The sequence below is a fragment of the Microchirus variegatus genome (assembly GCF_963457635.1).
Source record: "Microchirus variegatus genome assembly, chromosome: 8".
Classification (NCBI taxonomy): domain Eukaryota; kingdom Metazoa; phylum Chordata; class Actinopteri; order Pleuronectiformes; family Soleidae; genus Microchirus; species Microchirus variegatus.
Window position 1 is genome coordinate 2,309,097 of NC_139809.1, and position 16,317 is coordinate 2,325,413.

The 16,317-nt window shown below is 41.5% G+C and overlaps 2 protein-coding genes across 2 annotated transcripts; one reads left to right on the plus strand and one right to left on the minus strand.

The window, feature by feature from the left end:
- Nucleotides 1-764: 764 nt before the first annotated feature.
- On the plus strand, nt 765-4,801 carry duox2 (dual oxidase 2; the record flags this gene model as incomplete). Its single annotated transcript, XM_083893667.1, has 7 exons — nt 765-911; nt 1,060-1,117; nt 1,215-1,349; nt 3,874-4,081; nt 4,190-4,404; nt 4,488-4,678; nt 4,790-4,801. The coding sequence occupies 7 exons, from the start codon at nt 765-767 to the stop codon at nt 4,799-4,801; spliced, it is 966 nt and encodes a 321-aa protein (XP_083749793.1).
- A 1,696-nt stretch (nt 4,802-6,497) lies between these two features.
- Nucleotides 6,498-12,873, minus strand: apba2a (amyloid beta (A4) precursor protein-binding, family A, member 2a; the record flags this gene model as incomplete). Its single annotated transcript, XM_083893589.1, has 11 exons — nt 6,498-6,569; nt 7,817-7,957; nt 8,076-8,195; nt 8,763-8,975; nt 9,567-9,746; nt 9,897-10,082; nt 10,166-10,252; nt 10,557-10,702; nt 10,794-10,833; nt 11,430-11,534; nt 11,635-12,873. The coding sequence occupies 11 exons, from the start codon at nt 12,871-12,873 to the stop codon at nt 6,498-6,500; spliced, it is 2,529 nt and encodes an 842-aa protein (XP_083749715.1).
- Nucleotides 12,874-16,317: the final 3,444 nt, after the last annotated feature.

Below are 16,317 nucleotides of genomic sequence, written 5' to 3' on the forward strand. Positions count from 1 at the left end.
ATATATAAAAAAATCTGAATTTGACAAAAACAAAAAGTGTTATTCGACTTTTTGTGGTGAAACAAACTTTTGCCTGTTGTTTGTGTCTATAGTGTAAACATTAACCAGAGGAGATGTTACAGTCTTACCTTGCTGTATAGGCTGAAATGTGCAGATGAAGGTGGTGCAACACCAAAGACCAGCTTTTGTTTCACGGCTTATCACAAAGTGTGACCTGTGCGTGTCAAACAGACAGGGATGGTCATCGTGCCTGGATCACACCTCTTTTTCCACAGAATTTCAGCAAATGCATCCTCCTCCTCCCCAAGTGACACAAAGAGGAGACTATAAAAGACGTTTATGTTTCCTTCAACGTGCACACTCCACTCTGTTCACCTGCAGAGTTTGTCTTTCAACTTTCAGGTAAGAACATTTTTCTTGAGTTTTACATTTCCCCCCTCTGTCTTTGACGCTTTTTCCTGTTCATTTAGGTTCCCTTTAAAAAAGTTTAGACCGAATGGATGTATAGAATGTGCCGCATATAGATGCTTTTCCTTCTTTGCGGTTAAAAAAAACAAACCTGTGACGATAAATGTCGAACCCTATAGCGTATTACTCTTTAATGTAATCATGTTCAGCAATGTCTCATCACTTATCTACTGTAAAGACACAGGAGCTGCTATCTCTATCTCTGCATCTGGAGGAAACCGAGAACTCCGGCACTAACACTGTCGTCTCTGTTACACTCTGCAGCCTCGGCTGTGTCAGTAAGATCAGGAGCTACGATGACTTTCTACGATGACATTTACCCATTCTACCCTCAACAAAGGACTGCCTTCATCTTCAGTGGTCACTTGCTCACCATTATCCTGGTGTTCCTCGTGTTAGCTGTCAGTCTTTTTCTCATTCTGCCGGGGATAAGAGGGAAGTCGGTGAGTGCGAGCCATCACATAAACCATCACTGACCGCAAACATGTTCTCGTCTCCCCGGTGCTTTTGCGGGGAGGATTTTTGAAAATGCTAAATGCAACAACACTGTGTTTGTTTATTTATTTGTGTCCCCGTTTCTCCTTCAATCAGAGGCTGTTCTGGATGTTTAGAATATTAACCAGCTTGTTCATAGGTGCAGTGATAGTAGGTGAGTCTCATAATCCTTCCATTGTTCTCGAGTTAATCACCTGCGTGTGTGTTTTCTGGCGTCGTGACGAATCTTGACGTTTGTTTTTTCCCCGCAGCTCTCAACTTTACCGATGACTGGGCTGAAGCCAGAATGACCACGAACGCCACCTACAAGTCTTTCAGCAACGTGGTGGTCAACGCAGAGATCGGCCTGCACGTCGGACTGTACGGCATCAACATCACTCTGAGGGGTGAGTCACCGTCACTGTGCTCGAGTGGAAACGTAACTGATAATGAATTCACACGCCGGCTGCTTTGATTTCCGATTAAGACGTTTGAAAGTTGCAGTTACTTTTGGTGAGTTTTGTTGTTGTTGGGCATCATTATTCTGCCTCTGTTGAGTGAATCTGGGCTCTGTCAAGTAATACTATCAGACCTGACAGAAGGGAGTGTTTGTGTATATACAGCAGCAGTGCTGTCAAACTGCTGTAGTAGACTTTACGTGGTTTCAGTCATACTCCAACCTGTTCGCACTTGTCACACTTTACTAATGCACAATTTTGCTGTTGCCTCTGTTGGTCTTGACATAAAGAGAAATAACTTCCTCTGCATAGTGTGGGAATGTCACCGAGAGACACAAGATCTTTATCCTCTTGTATTGTGCTTTTAATATATAATATATACACTACCGTTCAAAAGTTTGGAGTCACTTAGAAATGTCCTTATTTTTGAAGGAAAAGCACTTTTTTTTCAATTAATATAACATTAAACGAATCAGAAACACACTCTATACATTGTTAATGTGGTAAACGACTATTCTAGCTGCAAACGTCTGGTTTTTAATGGAATATGTACATATGTGTATAGAGGCACAGTTCCATTAATGTTCTAATGGTACATTGTGTTTGCTAATCACGTTAAAAGGCTATTGGATGATTAGAAAACCCTTGTGCAATGATGTTAGCACAGCTGAAAACAGATTTGCTGGTTTTTGACAGAAGCAAAGTTTGAAAGGCAAAATTATTATTTTGAATAAAAATCCTTATTTCTAATGTCTTGACTATATTTTCTATTCATTTTACAACTCCTTTGATGAATAAAAGTGCAAATTTTAATCGAAATTACAAAAAAAAAAAAAATGTACAAGTGACCCCAAACTGCACTCTGGTTTTGTGTTTTGATGAATGGATGTGTGTGGAGTTGTAATGAATCAGGGAAGGACCCACATGCAGCATGCAGACGCAGACAGACAGTTGGTAATGAAGTTTATTTACCACAAAGCTCAGTGACAGTTCAATGAAAACTCCAGCGAGGAAAATCTAGGCTCACTGTAGATCTCTGGTTGTCTTTAAAAGGCAGAAGACGGGCAGGGAGCAGGAAGAGTCCGTTGTCAGGGGGGGGGGGGTGGAAGGCTGAGCAGATCACCGGGGCAGGGTCGATTCCCGGGAAAACAATCCTAAAAACGCTGGAAAGACCAGTGCTGGTGACATAAAACAATCTGACACCGAGTGAACTGAGAGGTGGCGTCTGTATACTGGGTTTGACTGGTGATCAGAGTCAGCTGAGTGCAACAGGTGAGGAGAGTTGGACTAATGAGCTGAGAGTGACTGGCAGGTATAGGTGAGGAGAAGGAGGGGCTGGTGGAAACACTAGGAACAGAGGTGAGTGAGATGACTGAGAGGGAAGATCATGACAGGTGTGATGAAACTGCAGAAACTGAGTTGCCCTAAGCCCTAAGGCATTGGGTGGCCATAAATGACGCATTATAAAACCCAAGGTAAAGGCCGTACAACATCTCACAGAGGGCCGTGATTGGCCTGCAGGCCGTATTTTGGACACCCCTACATCCCAAAGAGGATAAATAAAGTTAAAGAGAGTTGCATGTGAACTCATTTTGATTGTTTATTTTTAAAAGTTACACACTACTACTTTAAAGCGGTACTAGACCGGAAGTTCCTATTAACGCTGTTTTTTTTGGTGTGTATCTGCGTCATTACCTTGTTTATGAAGCCCTGACGGTTCGAAACAAACAGTTCAGTCATTGCTGAGAACGTTGTGTTTTATTGTAATCTCGGGGCTCAACGAGATCACTGAAAAATCCCGTAATAGTTACGTAAGCAGCGGTTCTCCTGAACAACCGATCATCCTGCTCCGGGCAGTAGTCCGGGCACATCCGGTAGCGTACATTGAACCGCAGAAGAAGAATAACGTCCGTTGTGGAGGTGTTTCACGAGCAACAGTGTCTTCTGACTCTGGGTCTGACTCCGGTTTAAAGTCATAAAAGGGACTGAGGCGGGGAGTCGTGACGAAGCTATTTTTAAACACTGTTAAAACAATGTTTTGATAATGAGGAGCAGTGCATCCGCCGTTCCAGAGGGGGGCGCTGCGCTTCTGAGAACGGATGTGCTGGATAGTACTGGCCAATCACAAGACTCTGTCTTCTGGGGGTGAAAGTTCACTCTGAAATCTCGCAGCAGAAAAACACCGTCAGAAAAGAGGATTTCTATCGGCTAGTTTACAGCAACTAGGAGGTTTTTGACCATAAAAACAAGTTAATATATGTAAGTAGACCTCAATAACTAACATATATGTGCAACAGGACCACTCTATGTGACCTTTAAAGAGAGTTGCATGTGAACTAATTTTGATTATTTATTTTTATAAGTTACACACTACTACTTTAATAGTGTAAAACAGCCTTATACAAATAACTTTTTTTCCCCCCTGCTCTGTCTTTGTACACATGTATGAATAATGTGTTTCTTTTCCTCCCAGGTGATCCTGTTGTACAGTTCAATGAGACCATTAACTACAATGAGATGTTCAGCTGGCGGGACACTATTGAAGAAGAGTACGAGGAAGCTCTGGAGAAAGGTTTGCCCAATCCCATCCTGTACATAGCGGAGAAGTTCACCCTCGGCAGCCCGTGTGGACTCAACTTTCAGTACAGATACTCCGCACGATACGCCTCTGCTACTCTCTGGTAACTACACGTAACTTCAAAAGTATTACGCTGAAATTAGCACTGCTCATTTTAAAGCAGCGTGTATGGACGGTATGGAAAAATAAAAATGGCTGCACATGCTCACAGGACTGCGTTTTGCTCGTGGATGCTTGCAAATGTCCTGTTCTCCATGCCGGTCATCTTGTACGCTGGGTACATGATGATGGCAACAGCGGCCTTCATCTTCTTCGCCATCGCCTCCTTCTCCACCATCATGAATGCGCCGCAGTGCGTTTTCTCCATAGGAACCGACTCGTTTGAGGCAGAATACAGTCATTCGTTCTGGCTGGCTTTGGCCACAGGTAAAAGACAAACAAGCCGCACTTGTTGATCAGACATGTTTTGTACCTGAGTGATCACTATACTCACTGAGATGATTTTCCAGGTGTCCTGTGCACAGTCATTGGGATTCTGGTGGTGATATTTTACTTCCTGATGCCAGAGAAGATGAACGAGGCTTTCAGCGTTGGTGTTGACAGTTATGAAGATGAGGATGTTCCTTACGGGGAGGGCTACCTGAATTCAGTTTTTCTTAATGGAGAGACAATTTCACCATCGACATCCAAGGTGACCACGGTAAGTCCGTAGAATTAGGTCTTTCTTACATTTCTGTAAACCTTATATTGTTTTGTTTAGACAAACCAGCCATTGCTCATTGACTGTGACTCTTTTGTTTCTGTGTTTCAGATGCATATATGAAGCCTTACAGGTTTCCCTCAGATAACTATTTTCCGTCAGTATTTGGGGAAGTTTTTGTTGAATGTGTTTCTATCATCTATGAGCCTGTAAAGTTATGTGTTTATTGGTTACACTGTATATTATAGTTCATTTTTATGTTGCTGTATTTGTATATAATATATTGTATAAAGTGGTATGGGATGTGCTTATACATTGATAATTTGGATTATAGCTCTGTTAGGGTTCGACGAGTTTACTTTCATTTGACCTTTCATGACCTCTGCAGGATCTTTGTAGCTTTTGCAAGTTGCTGATTTGGCAAAAGTCTTTTTTGAGGAGTGGCACTGGTTCGGGGGACACACAGCGACGCAGTGGCTAGCATTGTTGCCTTATAGCAAGAAGGTCACACCCTCTTAGAAATGTAAGTGCTCAGTAAGAACCATATAAGGTTCTTCAGCTTGCCCTCATTGGAGAAACCATTTTTGGGTTAGGGTTCCACCAAGAACCCTTTTAAAACCCTTTATTCAGGAAAGGGGTTTCAAAGGGTTCTTACTGGAACCATTAATGTTACCAAGAACCCTTGAAAAACTAATGGTTCCAGGCAGAACCTCAGCCCTTGTAGAACACGGTTGGAACCCTTATTTCTAAGAGTGCAGGTTTGGATCCCAGTTCGACCCAGGGCCTTTATGTGTCTAATTTCTCGCCCCCGCCTGTCCGTAGCTTGGGGGATTTAGTTAATTGGACACTAAATTAAACGCAGGTGTGAACGTGAGAGTGAACGGTTGTTCGTCTCTGTGTGTTTGTCCTGCGATGGACTGGCGACATGTCCATGTTGTCCCCCCCGCCTTTCGCCCTGTGTCAGCTGGGATTAGCTCCGGCCCTCCTGTGACCTTCATGTGGAGCATCTACGCAAATAAGTGTGAAAATACAAAAGGAACCCGTCCATGAAAGTGCAACTGATCAAGTTCTACACGAAACAACTGTTGTGTTTATTGTCTTTTCTGTTTTTCCTCCTCAATAAACTGAAGACAAATGAGTATTTAGCAGTGAGATTGTATTTTTTTTTACTGTTACGTTACATTACATTCATTCAGTAATGTATATTCGTATACATTCTTGTATGCTCTGGTAAAGGTAATGATAACCCATACTGCATATTTTCTGAAAAATAGGTGTGTCTTTGGCCTTCAGCATCACCATAATACGTAGATTAGCGCCTTTGTACAGCTATTATTATCGTCTTCTTTTAACATTGACCGTAATAGATAATCATGTCATACTGTGAATGAATCCCTGGTCAGTAATTCTTCATAATAACATGCATATACCGTAGGAGTAATATGGCCTTTCAAATCAAGTCCTTGAGTAATTCAAAGTATTTACAGTAGAAGTACATTATACCATACACGTTATAAAAATGACTAAATAAAAAATAAATGTACTAATTTATCTCTTCATAGGAAAATAATCATGACCTTAAAGCTACTTCTCTTCATCACCAGAAACACAACTACAGACAGAGTATCCACATTGTAAGGCCATTATGACAATGTAATTTGAGACGAAACCTGAAAATGAGAACCGGATGTTCTTTACAGCATTGCAACAAGAGGCCGAAAAAAAATAAAATGATAGAAAAATAAATTCTCCTTCATGTCCCACTGAGCCACCTGTCCGTCATCTGTCCAGACGTAGTGGGTGGATCCATGCAGGGGCTCTATATGTAGACAGGCGTCTCCTGACCCGTCAGCAGTCTGAACATCACAGCAGGCATCGTCTTCATGTTGATCTGGGAGAGATGAGACCAACAGGGAGGTACACACTGTCAACTTAACTGTACGTCTGTGCCACCAGAAGAGGCTTTAACTCACATGTGTGACAAATATGGGGATTTTAAGGTTTTTAAAGGACACAACTGGAGACGTGCATCGCAGAAAAACAAGTTTTGAGTACGTTAAAGCTGTCAAATGTGTGATCTGTGTAATCTTAAAGCAGTACAGGCATATAAATATCTTTTTGTAACTTAAAAACAATGCAATTTTACTGTTGTCAACTTTCTCTTAAGATTGAAAGGACAATCTATAGACTATGCCAGGGGTCTGCAACCTGCGGCTCTAGATCCACATGTGGCTCTTCGACCACTCTGCAGTGGCCCCTTGTAGCTTTAGAGAACAAGGCGACAAATAAAAGTGTTTTAATATGTTGTGCATCACATCCAACGTCGACGTAAAATGCAATATTAAGCACACATTTGGATGTCCTGTCCATCTTTGGATCCACGTACCGTTTTCTGAAGTATGAACGACACAAAATCCAAATGTTTGCTTAATTTATTTCAAAGTGGGTTCATTTTAATTTCAATCCTTTGTCGCAAACAATGAAAGAACCAGGTCTACATCGTTATGTGTTTTAATTTTGCTCCACTTTATAAGAGGTTGGGTATAAACTGAACATTTTGTAGCTCTTAAAGTTCATAAATGAAAAAAACTATTGTATTTTATGTATTATATCTGCATAAAAACGTTTATTCGTGTTATTATCTTCATTTTGTGGGTTGTTTTGCGGCTCCAAATGAATGTTATTTGGGTGGAGAAGCGACAAAAATGGCTCTTTTCATCCTAAAGGTTGCAGACCCCTGGACTATGCCCATCTTTTACGGACAGTTTGTGACTGTTTATTCTATACTTGGTCATTCATTTAAATATTTGAGACGAAAAAATGATGGTTAACAATGAACAATGAACCACTTTCACAACAGTAAATATGAAGCTTAGCTTCACAAAAAGAGAGGAAACAGTGAGTCTCCCTCAGCCCAGACGTGACAGAAATGTCATATTTACACAACCACAACTTTTTATCTCATCATTATCATTTACAATTTACATGTAGATATGTACATCGATCAAGCACATTTCATGATCAATTCTATTAAGATTTATTACATGGAACTGAGTCTTTTTCATGACAGACTGTCAGTGATTTGTGTGCCTCAGTGATTACTGAAAACTGCCACCTTGTGGCATGGAGAGTTCTTACCTCGCCCACTGACACAGACAGGTTCTGAACGATCTTCTCATGCGCCATGGCAACAACACTCTGACCATTTATTTCAATGATCCTGTGTCCGACGCGAACACCACCTCGCTCTGCGATGCCACCTCGCATCAGACTGCAGATCTGTGGACGGGGAGACACTGACACTATAAAAACCAGTGGCGCTTCACAGAAGTCGACAAACCGTTCAGTTTGAGCGTACGCTCTCTGCTACTCACTATAGCGAGGGGCCTATACTCACAATGCCATTCTGAACACTGAAGCCAAGCTGGAACTTGAGATCGGGCCTCTTTATGAGGACGGTGGTGACGGGAGGACAGCTCACAATACTCAGCTTTACCTTCAGCTGGTTCTTCAAACCCTAGAAACAAGCAATATTATATTATTATTATTATAGTCACTTCACAGGATAAGTACATCTTTTTGTAAACAAATCACATTAAAAGAACAAAGGTAACATCTAGAACAACAAACCACTAGCTGAATGTACAGTAGATAGCAGTGAATGCAGTACTTGTGTGAGTATAACTTTTATTGTGAGATGATGGCTAAAACACAGTGGCATTTCTGCAAATCTGCAAAGTTCACATAAAGTATCTGCAAACACAAACTAGTGCTCCCTGATATGCTCTGTACGATTACTAAATTAATCGTCAACTATTTTGATAATCGATTCATCGGTTTGAAGTTTTTTTCATGATTAAAACAAGATTTCTGATTGTTTTAGCTTCTTAAATGTGAATATTTCCTGGGTTCTTTGCAGCCATATAAAAAAGAAATCATTAAAAACTGAATCATTTTGTTTTGTGGACAAAACAAGACATTCAAGAACATCATAATTTCCAGGTTTGACAAAGACTGATCAACATTAATCGTGAAAATAATCTACAGATTAATCCATTATGAAAATTGCAGCTCTACTCTGTACCTTGATGATGCCCTGACATGTGGCCAGCGGCAGCCCCACCAGGCTGGTGTCGTTGATGGACATAATCTGGTCTCCGACATTGAGTTTTCCGGAGCGAGCTGCGGGGCCGCTGTTCAGCATACTGGCCAGGATCACGGTGGGCAGAATGGAGCCCCAACCCGACTCCACAATCACCACACCCAGGCTCTCGCCTTTCTGTTTCTCCACATAGAGCTGGAAGGCAGGAAAGGGATTTCTGAATCCGTTTGGAGTACATATAATATCACATAACAACATATAATAACTTAAAACAGAGTTTACTAAGTGCTTTCAGAAAAAGGATTAATAAAAGTGAAACAAGATGATAGACAATATACAAACAAAATGTAATAAAAGATTACAATATAAAAGATGATTAGGTCAGATTAGGTTTCAGGTTAGGACAAGGTTACAGGAATGCCCGTCTATAAAAATGGGTTCGACGAGTGATTTAAGTGATGTCACTGATTTCCAGCCAGCATTATCTCCTTAGTCAGGTCTTTTCAAAGTCCAAGGGCCCTTGGTCTCCTCTGGATTTGAGCTGTAACTATGGAGCAGCCATTACGACCCTGACTGTGGATCTGAAGCTGCGCATCTCTGAAATGTAGCTCAGGTCCAGATCAGTAAAATCTTAAAAACAATTCTAAGATGAACAGGAAGCCAGTGAAGGGCGACCAGGACTGAGGTGATGCGTCATTAAGATAAAGGTAAGATAAACTGACGTTCACAGCAAACCATCATTCATTATCCACAAATCACCTGAAGCCAAATAAAAAGATGGCACACCTCTTTACAGTTGTCTGAGTTTGAGAAATGGACAAGGTCATCATGGTACATTTCCTGGGAGTTGATGATGTCACTGTACTGTTTCTGGCTCAAGTCGGTCGGGTTGATGCCGTTGGCTCGCAGGAACTCTCTGTAGGCCACGCTAAAGGCCTGACCAATGGACTGTGCAATAAGCTGTGCCTATGGGAGGAAAAGCATTTGGGGAAAACCGCTCAGTAGAACAGCTATAATAGATGACAACAGCAAGGAAACCATAAGAAACATCATGACACAAAACCTGGCTATAAACCCAAAACTAAAAAAAGTATGCATAGTTAAATGAACACTCACATCCTCAGATTCAAAGACATAGCAGACCATTCTGTACTGAGCATTCCCTTCACTGGGAGAATCAGGAGATTCTAGAAACTCCTCCGATGAAGCCTGAGACACGCGCCTCCGAGCCATCAGAACCACAATACTACCAATGTCGGCGATATAAGAGATGGTACGCAAGGCACTGTCCATCATTGTCTCCTGCACAGAGCAAAAACAACAGCAAACTCTGCTTATTATGTCTGACAATAGATTCAGCACACGTGGATCTGACATCTACTCACCTGTGTGTCAGCGTTCAGTACTTTGACAGCTTTAGTGGAAATAAACAGGTCCACTTCTGTCATCATTTGAGAGTCTTCATCTTGGCTCTTTTAAATAAATAACATCACGTTATCAGACATAAATAAATGTCATTTTTCTCAATCTGCAGCTCATTAACTGAACACTGATGTGGCGTCAAAGTCAAGCAACATCTCCACCGTGTGGTGAAAAAGGGAACTTACTGCACAGCAGCGCTTTCATAACAAAATATTGAATCAATATCTACTGATCGCAGAACATGTACATTTTTAAGACTGGCCGATTGGTTGAAAGCATACAGCATGGCAACCTTTTAAAGGCACATTTAAATATGTATATATCACAACAATGGACATCGATACTCTTGATTACCTTGATGTGACTGACAGCTTCATGGGCCTGGGACATGCGGACAGACTTGGATGGATTTTTATCCGACAACACCTGAGTGCAGCCAAGGTAGTTAGCAGCAAAGATGATCCCATCAATGAGATCCTCTGGCTCACAGGGACCTGGGACTATGCAGCAAAACAAACAGCTGGAACAAGCTGCATTCATTGATTTTAAATGTAAAAAAAAAACAAAAAAACAATATTATAAGATATTTACCATCCTCAAAGCTGGGGAAGGAAGTCGCCTCCTGTGTTTTCTTGAAAATAAGGCAAATATTAGTTACACTGTAGACTTCAAATACAAATATTGTAATGATGTAATATACTAGTAGTTACATCCTGACAGCATCCAGCGGTTATTACATATATGTAATATTATTTGTATGCTGTTTCCTTCATCTGAAAATAGGTTCTGTCGAGAAATACTCTAAGATGTTTATGTATCCAGCAGCAGAGCAAGAATGGGTGAGGGCAAGAAGCATTTTTTTTTTTTGTGGGCGCTTCTTTGTGTTTTCAGTCATACTCTAACCTGTTTGTGTAATGTTGCGGTTGCCTCTGTCTGTTTTGACATGAATCAAGTCACTTCCTGGGTGCAGCGTGGGAAAGTTGCCCGGCAACATCACAACACCACGTTGTAAAAAACACACTTGTCTGTTGAACGTAACAGACAAGTCACGTGACCCTTCCGAGGAAGAACTCAGGAAGTGGTCGAAACATGTCGAGGTAATCAGTAATCAATTTTTTTTTCTGACTGAACCAAACTTAAGCTCAAAGATATAACCAAGAATACAGTAATAACCTTTTTGGACTGTAACAGACACGTGTTCATATTAAAGCCTTAATACATCTTCACCTTGGGTGTGTTGGTTTTCTCTGCAGGGTTGAGCTGGTGACAGTGAGGCATCCTCGGCAGCTCTGCTACATCTTCAGACACCACAGCCGCGCTTGGCCTCTCACCCTGTGGAACACAAATACATGCGTTGAGCTGGACTTTTCTTTTTTTTAAGCTACAAGGGATGAAATCTAAGAAACATCTGCCCTATATTTGACATTGCTACCTGCTGGGTTTCCTCTGGCCACCTCTGCCTCTCCTCGAGAACACCCCTCTGTTGTTCAGATGCGTGCTGAGGAGCCAGGGAAGGTTTGGTGACCCGAGCTTTACTCTCCTGGCTGTTGGGAGCATGGGAGGGACTGAGCCTGGGAACAGGAGGCGCCTCTCGACGAGGCTTGGGCTTCTGGGACTCGGTAGGTGATTGAGCATGGGGATGACGAGGAGGTGGAGGAGGATGTTGTTTGGTGGAACTGGGTCTAGCTTTGGTCCGCACGGCGGCCTTCTTGCAGTCCTTTGATGAAGCCTTTGGACGTGGTTCAGAGCTGTTGGTGGTGCACTCTTTGATCACAGAAACAATATGCTCAATGTCCTCTCCTGGTCCCCTCCTCCCCCGTCCTTTGCTCTGCCTCTCTCTCTCCCTCTCCCTTGAAACCGTATGAGATGACTCACACGTCCTACTGGCTCCTTGGATATTGAGGTTTCTTGTAACTCGAGCGTCATCCTCCCTTTCCCTTTCATCACTTCCCTTTCTAATTTTTTCATTATCATTGGCCGGATAAAGGCTGGTTGGTCTTTGAACACTGTTCTCTGACTCCTCTAAATCCTCTATAAATTTGGCGCCGTCCAGCACCTCTTCTATTTCGTCACCCTCACCAAAAAAGAACTTGTTCTCCTGGCACCGTTCCACTTCCCTCTCTGCTTCAGTCCTGGCAATCGGGCCACAGTGTGACCTAAAGCGATGGGCCGTCTTATGAGGCTTAGTGTCAGATTGTGTTTGCTCACACGACACGTCTGTGCTATGATGAACTCTGGCGGTCAGCTGGTCAGCTGCACTGCTGTTCTCACTTACAGTGTCACCTCCTGACTGATTGGTATAGCCGCCGCCGTCCTCAACACAGTACTGCTTGTAGTACCTCATGTCCACCATGCCCTCTCTGTTCAAATGCAGCACCTCATCATAGTCCTGCTCAACATCTGAGCCCACATTATCATACTCAGAGCAGGTGTCCTCCATGTCACCGGGACCAGGGTCAGAACTTAAGTAACAGTGGTTTGCTGAAGCAGTAGGAGTCAGCTCATTGTTTCTGTCATCCTTTGGGGTGCAAGTAGGCGGTTGCTCAGACACCTCCCTCACCAAACCTTGCTGCTCCGCTTGGCTCTGGTCTGTGACTCTTGGATCGGGGCACAGTGGAGGGCTGGGAGCCAATATTTTGGAAATGGTTCCTGGCCTCTCACCATGAGCCATTACTGGCCCCGTAAGCTCACTGCCATCAACCCTGTGAACATTAATAGATTGAATTATTTGGATTATTGCATTGTGATACCTGTACTTTTTCCTCACACAAATAGAAAAGTCAGGGAACATCATTTCCTTCCTGTGACTGACATATCACAGGCATGTCTCTAACTGTAAAAACACAAATTATTTAGCATGAAGATTTAATTTCAACTACAATCCAACCTCTTCACTTGTTTACGTTAAACATTGGGATAAAACTTCACACTGCACCAGATTTAAATCATTTATGGTCAGTGATTTTTTTCCCCACACTGACGCAAAAGATTGTATTTCTCTTGTATCTGATCAAATAAATGTCTTCAGACACACAGAGAAACAAGCCAAGGACAAAGGCGATCCACATTTTAAAGTAACTGCAATTTTCTTTCACTCGTGATTTCCACTCCTTCAGCGCCCACACATGAGATCTATGGTGTCTGGATGTCTGATATCGCTTTGCTTTACTGTGTCTGCTCTCATTTTGTCTTAATGTTCTGCAGAACAGGAAACCTGCTGTAAGCCAGCAGCATGTGACATTCATTTTCTCTAACGTCATTGTTTGTATTTTTTCGACTTTTCAGTACATACAAAGATGTGTATCTGACAAATGTATACAATGAGGTTAGTGTGGAGGCCAGATTTATGACAAAAGACCTATATTGGCTTCAGATCTGTTGGGAAAGTACATTGGTCTTTTTACTACCATCTGTGAATAAATGTTTTCCCTGGACTAAAGCACAACAAAACATCCTGTGTACTGGCAAATGGATAGATAATGTTATTGTCTAATAAGAATGCAAACAGCTGGTGGAAAACAGATGTCCATGCCCATGTCTCTCTATTTTATGTTTTTAGTGGTTTCACAAAAAACACTGAAATCATGCTGCAGAAACATTACGTCCTTTACCAAAAATGTTACAATGGCCTAACAAAACATTACAAAAAAATTGAGGACGGAAGGACTTTTTCTGAACCCAAAAAACAGTTTATGATCAAAAAGACGTTGCAGTCATCAACCATACTGAAGAGCACACTTCTGCAAACATGACAAGAAGACATGACAAACTCAAATGTCTCACTAACTTAAAATAATGACTTAGTGTCTCGCAATAATGACATACTAACATAATATCTCAAACACAATTACAAAAAAAATAAAATAATGACTTCTGATGATAATGACTCAAAATAATGACTCTCTATCTCACAGTGGTAACTTACTATGTCAGAATAATGACTTACTAGGCCCAAAACTAATCAGAATATGAAACAGTTCATCAAAAATAATGACAAAATATCTCAAACAATTACTTACTGCGAGAAATAATGACTTTGTCCGAATGATGACTTACTAGGCCCAAAATAATCAGAATATGAAACACTTTCTCAAAATGATGACAAAATATCTCAAACAATTAATTACTAAGTAGAAAAAACGACTTACTATCCACCACACAGTTATTTTGGCCAGAATAGTCTTGACATGACATGTTAATATCGTCCCATGTGGCTTCCACGCAGACCTAATCAGGACCTCTCCATGGTGCTGAACTGGTAATTGAAAACAATAGGGGCCATTAGAGTCTTTCTAATTGAATCGTCCGGGTTTTACGCATTTTGCCCTGCCCTTAACGCATTTGTGGTGGTATTTAATAAACCCATTACGCTGAAATTTGCCGCAGCTGCAGGGGAAGGTGGTACAGACGCGTTGTTGTTGTGGTGGCTCAGGTTTCCTCGCAAGTGGACGCAGCACTCCCATCTGGTCAAATATCGATAAGATAATCAGATGTGTGTGTGCATGTAGCACGCACTAATGGAGCCGACTCCCTTCATTACTTACTTACATACATACACAAACACACATACACACGCGCACACACACACCGTTCACCGTTAGGAAGCATCATATCATACTGCTGCTGCTGCTGCTGCTGCTGCTGCAATTCACATCGACCTTGATTTGAAGCACTGGGACTGCACCATGCTGCCATCCAGCTCACAGGCTGCTGATACTGTGACACATCCAGCATTGTCCTCATCCCAGCCCTGCGTGTGTTGTCGCAGGCGGGATCCGGCCTGTTTGTGTGCACATCACCACTGCATCTTCAAACAAATCCAAGTACAGATGAATTCAGTGTGGCACACTCACCAACATCAGTGCTGTCCGCGTCCCTCCATGTAAAATGCCCGTGTGCTCGCTCTCATCAGATTGCTCCCCGCCTCGGAATGGTGATTTTTGAATAAAAGCCGCACAGCTGCCCAGGAACCTGTGTAGAAGAATACACCCCCACCCCCAACATCATGTGCTGTTCACTGATCTGCTGCTGCTGCTGCTGCTGATGCTGCTGCTGATGCTCAATGTTCCTCAGCACAAAAACAGAGTCGCAGAGTCAAACATTACTTTTACCGTAAAAAAAAACAAAAACAAAACAGTAATCTTATTTTTATCACGTATGTTTTGCTTGTTTGAAGTATTGCATTTTGCAACATTTTAAATCGCATATGTTATTAAGTAAAATATAATGTAAATAGAAATGCAGGGAATGACTCCCTGACTGTTGTTGGTGTTTGATGGTGAAGGGAATTAGGACGTATAGAATACATTTCTTATCATTTCTTAATTTATGCCACTTTTAATTAATTCATTGATTGTTTGTTTGAAAATTGCGGTCTGCATTAATTGTCTCACACCTCCCTGAATGTTTTGAATGTGATCAGTCTACATATTTTAAGTATTTTTTTGGTTTATAGAGGTTTAATTATTGACATTTGAGACTTGTCATGTCCTTATTACAGTATACAGCAGAGACCCCCTCACAATTAACTATTACTAAGTAAAGTTTACTATTAATACATTTAAATTAGCGACTTTTTGGTTCATTTTCAGACTGGTAATTGTAAAATTAATTCTAAAAAGTAATAGTAGTTTTAAATACAGTTCCACCTCTATATTTTAATGTAAATAGCGTTGTGATCGTATATGTTGTGTTATAGCTAAGATAGTACTACAAAAAAAAAACATGAACACCTAAATATTATTCCATTTTTTTAATGTTTTGTTTTGTATTTTAGAATCGGATCAAAACATCGATGAAGTTGGGATCGATTCTTCAGCCTTACATGTGTTTCTGTGCTCTGCTGGTTAAGTCTGAGAAGCGGGGAGGTGGTTGTTGTTATGCAGCTCCTCCGTAGCCGGTACGTGTGTTAGCTACTCTTTTGAACATTTTATATGCGTTATAATGTACATGTTTTATCCGTTTTGTCCGCGTTTTTATAGTAAACTAAAGGTCACTAAAGCTGCCAATATGTATGAAGGTTAATATGTAAAGTTTTGTGACGGGGAGTCTGCTTGAAGTTAAGCTAAACTGAGCCACGACTGTGTCACGCTGTTCATTCACCTCAGAGTATGCG